At 45.5% G+C, this 6,969-nt stretch overlaps 1 protein-coding gene across 1 annotated transcript in view; it reads right to left on the bottom strand.

Annotated features, from left to right (window-relative positions):
- Positions 1 to 5,183: 5,183 nt before the first annotated feature.
- Positions 5,184 to 6,969, bottom strand: part of KLHDC8A (kelch domain containing 8A) — a 24,424-nt gene continuing 22,638 nt past the window's right edge. The window contains exon 5 of the mRNA XM_015419343.1: positions 5,184 to 6,867. Coding sequence (XP_015274829.1) covers positions 6,674 to 6,867 — 194 coding nt within the window. The 3' untranslated portion in view covers positions 5,184 to 6,673. The remainder of the gene's footprint in view (positions 6,868 to 6,969) is intronic.

The following is a 6,969-nucleotide window of genomic DNA, read 5'->3' as shown; positions in this document are numbered from 1 at the left end:
CCATTTCTGGAAGGGGACACGGACATGGGGCCGGGGGACGCTGCTCAATGGTGTAAACAATTGTGGGACTCTTGGCCTCTACTGTGTAAGACTTTGACAGCTGCCAAAGAAGCGTATAAGGCACAGGCTGATAAGAGAAGGGTGGAGGGTTGGGCTCTACAGCCTGGTGACTCTGTGTATGTTTCTACTAAAAATATCAAGATGTTACGGCCGAGTTGGAAGTTGGGTTGGAAATACATTGGGCCGTTTAAGGTGAAAAAGATCATCAATGATGTTGCTGTTGATTTGGACTTGCCAAAAAAATTGAGAAAGTTGCATTCTGTATTTCATTTCAGCCTCCTGAAGAGAGATTCGGGTTCCAGCCCTTGGCGTCCATCGAAACCGGTGCCCCCTCCTATCATGATTGAGGGAGAGGAGCATTCTGAGATATCTAAGATTCTGGACTCTAAGATCAAACGGGGAAAGTTGATGTATTTGGTTGTGTGGGTGGATTTTGGACCCCAGCACCTCGAATGGGTGGAAGTCGAGGATATTCGGGCCCCTGGACTGTTACGACAGTTCCATTGCGACTTCCCGGACAAACCAGGAGATCTCCTGGAATAACCGGGAGACTTCCCGGAATGGTCAGGAGAAGCTGATTTTGTTAATTGCTACTGCATTCCTTTCTGTGCTTTTTCTGCTTTACGCCAAAATGCTTATCCATACAGATGTGCAGGAGGGAGTTGTATTGTCTGGGTTCTTCCTAGGTGCCGTGGGAGAGTGTTCGTTCTCAGCTTTAGCTACCTAACGGTCTCCAAGCTTTATCCCGCGCGCAGGAGGGTGCCTAATTGGCCAGTGCTGTAGGGGGTGTGCATACGAATACCCTATATCCTACTTTGCCCATAGGGCCGCCGCCATTCTTAACAGTGCTTATGTTACTGCATCTATAGCTCTGCAATAAAAGTATTACCATTCCTGAATGTGTGTACTCCGTTGTTGGCTGTGGGTTCTGACATTCCCTCTCTGATGTTATAGAACAGGGCCCCCCCCAACCTTTTTGAGCCTGTGGGCACCTTTGGAATTTTGAGAGCGTATGGTGAACACCACCCCAAAATGGCTGCCACAGGAGGCAGAGCCAAACAATGCTTTTCTCCACAAAGGAACTGCTGAAGGGGAATAAAAAGTAAAGAAGAAAAGCCTGAGAGGAGAGAGGAAGAAAGAGATTGGAAACTAAAAAGAAATGACAGAAAGCATGGGGGGAGGAAGGGAGAAAAAGAAAGAATAAGAAGGAAGGCCCGAAGGGGGAATGCTTACTAGGGATGGGCACAAACCACATTTTTGTGGTTCAGTCTATGGTTCATGGCTGAACCACAAACCGAATTACAAATCCACATGAATGGGGAGGTTGGTTCATGAGCCAACCCAGTTCGTAAAAGTTTAAACCCCTGCTTTCTGCTCCCCATGGCTTTTCGTGGGGAGCAGAAAGCAGGGGTTTAAATGGCTCTAAGCCATTTAAACCAAACAGCTGACCTTAAACCCCTGCTGCCTGTGGCTTTTTGTGGAGAGCAGAAACCAGTGGTTTAAATGGCTCCCAGACATTTCACCCCCTGCTTTCTGCTCACTGTGGTGGGGAGCAGAAAGCAGGGGGTGAAATGGCTTGGAGTCATTTAAAGCAAACAGCTGAGTTTCTTTCAGTTCTTCAGTTCATGAACATTGCTTCACAAACTATGAGCAGGTCAAAATTCATGATGAACTTTAGTTCATCAGCCAGTTGTGCTGATCCCTAATGCTTACCAGTCCTTCTGATCATCCAGTGGCTATCATCTGAATGACGGCAGCCAATAACAAGCCCTGCCTTACAATGGCTTTGCATGTTTTCTAAAAAGCTTGGTGAGTGCCAGGGAAAGAACTGATGGATGCCATGGTACCTATGGAGAACCCATGGTACAATGGAGAAGGGTATAATGCCATAAAGCCCATCCTCCAAAGTGGTCATTTTTTCCATGGAGATCAGTTGTAGTGGCGGGAGATCTCCAGCCACCACCTTGAGGCTGGGAACCTGGTGGATATTACTCTTTTCTTTTTCCAGACGCCAAAGCTCTGGAGTGACCCCCATTTCTGATGTTTGGATTTGACAATCCTGCAGGTGCATCTAATGATCTTGTGGGAACATAGCTGTGGGCAAAGATCAGCAAAACATTATGCCAAAAAGAAAAGAGAAAAATGCACCAATAATTGGGTAAGGGAATGAGTGACCTGGGCAAATTAAGAATGGATGGGGGGAAATGTCAACAGTGTCCTCGTGGTTATGAGCAAATATGTCACTTGGGGGCAGAAAGGAAAACTCTCAGCAACCTAGGCATGAATCTCTGGAGGCTGTATCTGATAGGTTCTCATAAGTGTTCCCTCTAAGCTGAGTTAGTGTGAGCTAGTTCACAGTTTTTTAGCCTCTGGCTCACACATTTTTGTCTTAGCTCAGGAAGGATAGCTTCAGAGCAAACTAATTTATGCAGTAGCCAAATCGCTCGCTCACAGCTTTAATGCCAGTAGCTCACAAAGTAGAATTTTTGTTCACTAGACTCCACAGCTTAGAGGGAGCATTGGTTTTCATATGTCTGTGTTCTTGCATCCATTTCTTGATCTAGTTATATTTAATATTATTTGGAATGAAAAAAAGACCTGTGTTTGGGGCTGGCAGTCCTCCGTGCCTCTGATGTTCCCTGACAGACCTTGAACTCTAGACTCCATACCTGTTCAATGCTCCCTCTGAGCTGTGGAGTCTTCTGAGCAAAAATTCTACTTTGTGAACTACTGGCATTAAAGTTGTGTGAGCGATTTAGATTGCTCTGGAGCCCTCCTTCCTGAGCTAAGACAAAAATGTGTGAGACGGAGACTAAAAAACTGTGAGCTAGCTCACACTAACTCAGCTTAGAGGGAACACCCATAGTATCCCCCTTTCTGCCCCCAAGTGACATATTTGCTCATAACCACGAGGACACTGTTGACATTTTCCCCCATCCCTTCTTAATTTGCCCAGGTCACTCATTCCCTTACCCAATTATTGGTGCATTTTTCTCTTTTCTTTTTGGCATAATGTTTTGCTGATCTTTGCCCACAGCTATGTTCCCACAAGATCATTAGATGCACCTGCAGGATTGTCAAATCCAAACATCAGAAATGAGGGTCACTCCAGAGCTTTGGCGTCTGGAAAAAGAAAAGAGTAATATCCACCGGGTTCCCAGCCTCAAGGTGGTGGCTGGAGATCTCCCGCCACTACAACTGATCTCCATGTGATAGAGACAAGTTCACCTGGAAAAAATGACCACTTTGGAGGATGGGCTTTATGGCACTAAAGCCCCTCCCCAAACCCCACCCTCCTCAGGCTCCACTTTCAAAATCTCCAGGTATTTCCCAATCTGGAGCTGGCAGCCCCAAATATCCATCACATTCTATGCAACCATAAAGTGTTGCCTAAAAAGGGGCTTCAATTTTACTATAAGGAACTGGGGGGCAAGGAGTTAAAACAAGGCATATTAAGCAACCCTTTGTGAGGCAGAAAGAAGTGCAGATATGACCTTGTGTTGAGCTGTCCTAAAGCCTATTTCAGTGTGAAAATACTCTGGAGCCTGTTCCTTCCTATTTCCTCAGTGGCGGGGGACGAAAAAACTACTGTTTGCCTATTCTGCATTATTGTCAATCTAACTATTTAAGGACACCCATCACTTTTCCCTACTAAGGTCAATATGAGGTTTCCGCTACACAGATGTAATCGGATGCAGAAACAGCCCCAGAGACAGTTACATGTGACAATCACACACATGTTGATACACTAAGAAGCCATGGCAGTCAGTGGCTTCCCTAACGAGTGGGAAAAGACAAAATAACCATATTCACACATCCATTTCTCATAAGATCCTGCTTGAGAAAATGTCAGGCGTATAAAGCAGCCCTTAATCTTCCTTCTGTAGGCGAAATATACCCAATTTGTTCTTTGTGTCTCCGCAAGTGTCTTTCCATCTGATATGTGTCCTATTGACTCACAGAAGGAAAGCAGGAGGATGTTTTGCCTGCTGGGTGGTTACACAGCACGGAAATGGAATTTCAGAGGCTTCCTCTGCCAGCATTTGCATCATTTGCTGAATCTGCCAGCTCAGTATGGGCAGAGGATTAGCACAGACAGCTCTATCAGCCAGCCAGAGGAAAGCCTGCTTTTGTATTCCACATTAGAAACAGCAAGTGGCTTTCCAAAAGAAGGAAAGAGGCTTAGGCTGTTTACACCCTAGATTGGTTCTCACTAAGCTGCCGTACAGCTTCCTCCACCCCTTCCATGCCCCCAAACCTTGTTCTGCACAACATGCCTGCGATTATGATGTTCTAAATCCTATTTTCTTCCCAGGGACCAGGGACTTTATTAGCAAATGTACATAAACGTCGCTCCCTGAAAATGCATGGCTGTTATTCCCATACCAGCATGAGTGATGAAGACGTGTTTTATGTAACTTTCTTATCATTACAGCCACTTTCTATGGAACCCAGAGTCCTTGCCATTATACCATGGCTCGATCCAGCCAGCAGTCAGGCACATGTAAGTCTCATTTAATAAAATGGATAAGATTTAAGCTGGTGCATTGCTCTGCTATTGGGATCAATGGAACTTGAAAGCACTTGACATACTACGGCTGTTCAGCTCAGAGCCTGCTGTATCTGTGTTTTCCCCTGTGAACCAGGATGGGGCACCTGTATGACACAGCACAAAGTGAGCAGCTTCAGACCATTACCAACAAGCACCAACAGTTTGCATGCAGATGGCAATGATTGGATGAACCATCCAAAAGTGAGCTTCTGCAGGGGAGCGGTGAAAACGGAATTCACATCTCAGCCTTCTAGAGACAAGATCCTTTTCAAACATACCAGACTCCATAGTAAACTAATGCAGCCGCTGACACTCTAAATTCCAACTCTAGTCTTCAGAAATCAATGCCCTCAGTAAGGCAAATAAACCAGCCCATCAGTAACTGAAATCTGACATTCCTGCCTTTTCGAAGGTACTTTCTCCAAGAATCACCAAGCTATAGCAAAGGGACATGTTAAAATTTCAGTGGAATTGATGGTTTGCTATTGAATTCATGTGGAACTGATATTTTTCAGGATGAAAAATTATGGGAACTCCTGGACATCTTCTGTGTGGTCCTGTAACACCTGTAACATATTTGAGTTTGACACCCTGACAGACTATGGTCTTGTTCAGACAGGACTTAGGCCATTTTTGAAGAGTTTCTTCAGAATCTGTTGGGGAGAATGTGGTGCCATGGAGAATTGACTTGGGAACAGTCAGAACTTGGAATGGCATATGGACTTCCCCATCCAAAGACAATGTTTCAGATATCATACTGTGGAATGCTCTCACTGTCCCACTATGTGCACAATCCAAAGCAGGAGGCTAACTCTCTATAACAAGAGCTCAAGGTACCATATTAATATAGAATTTAATTGTGCTACTTACTAATACTGCAAATGAGCTATTATACACCATCTGGATGACGTAGTGACAATTTCAACCTCAAAGCCAAAGTAAAGAAGAAAATAATATATGAAATTAAAAACTCTAGGTGAGGCTGCACCCAAGCTTTGTTGTTGTTGTGGGATATGTGAAAGCTAGTATGTGCTGAGCCTACAACATCCTTGCTCCACAAATGGTGGGCATATTAAGCTGGATTCAGATTTTGCAAATGGTCCCTTGTGTGCAATGGACTGACCACTGGATACAAACTCTGTGTGTGAGAGAGTGACTGAGACACAGAGAAAGAATGTGCAGTGTATCTACGAGAGACAAAGTGCTTTGCAAGGAGCACAATCTAAATCCCTGGTATAGAGGCATTCCCCTATATAAACTGATCTCTTAGTTACTGCCTTTTAGCCATCAGCCCTCTGTCAACTGCAATGTGTGTTCTAATTGCAGGAGCTATGAATCAAAGCATAGCATTAGTTGCTCTCTCACAGATAGGAAGCTCCCTGGAAATTTAATCGGGGTGCCTTGAACTCTGCATGCCTTGAAGACTATTGTCACAGCAGGGAGACTTTAGGGCTTTGCATTGCTGCTGGTTCCTACAGGAAAAAAACATTAAAATCCACCAACACCACTGGGTCTTTTCAAAGAGTTACTGGGCTATGCAAGCTGCAGCTCCATGGGATTCAGTTCTCAGTTTGTTCCCGTGTATGAATAATACTTGAAAGGACTCGATCAACAACTGTGTAGAACGTATTTCAGAGGAAGGCAAAGAGGCTTTTCAGTTGATAGAGGATGCTCTTGGCTAATCCTTGGCTGAAGCATCCCATATTATTCCATGAAAGTTTACTGGTAGCATGTTCCTTGGCCATTCAAAGTTGGCACTGGGAGGTGACTATTGGCTCCTTAGGTGGTAGAGCTCAACAACATAGGTGACTTCATCACAAGGAAGAGCTGAGATAATTAAAGAGAGCCACAAAATTGTGCAGCTGTGGGGGGGCAAGGAACCGCTCACCCCCCCAGTACACAGTGAAAGGGTTACAGAAAAGCAGCTGAGTGGGAGGCAGGTTAAGGGGACAGTGCCAAGTCCTCCTGTGTGGCGTGGTGGGTGCTGGCCCCACACACTGAGCTGCAGAGCTATCACTTTCTCCGGTGCTTAATGTGGGGAAGGGAGTGGAGAAAGGCCAGCTAGGAGTCCGACACATACAGTGCTTCCACAGCATCACTCAGCCCCTGATTCACTCCACCTACAGCCAGAAGGCAGTTTTTTACCACAATGTTGGAGCATGCACACCGTGGGGTGGGCATAGGTGGCAGGCTCTCCCACTTGTTCTTGCCAGGGTGAAAGGCCTCAGCTGACTCCAGAACATTAGGCTGATTTCCTACAGAGAGAGAGAGAGAGAGAATGTGATATACACACACACACAAATGAGAACCTGTGGGAGGCATCTCACTTCCCCCTCCCCCACTATTTCCTCTTTCCC

This window comes from Gekko japonicus, unplaced genomic scaffold, assembly GCF_001447785.1.
Source record: "Gekko japonicus isolate JY-2015 unplaced genomic scaffold, Gekko_japonicus_V1.1 scaffold276, whole genome shotgun sequence".
NCBI lineage: Eukaryota > Metazoa > Chordata > Lepidosauria > Squamata > Gekkonidae > Gekko > Gekko japonicus.
Note: the sequence above shows the minus strand (reverse complement) of the source record. Positions and strands in the feature narration are given on the sequence as shown.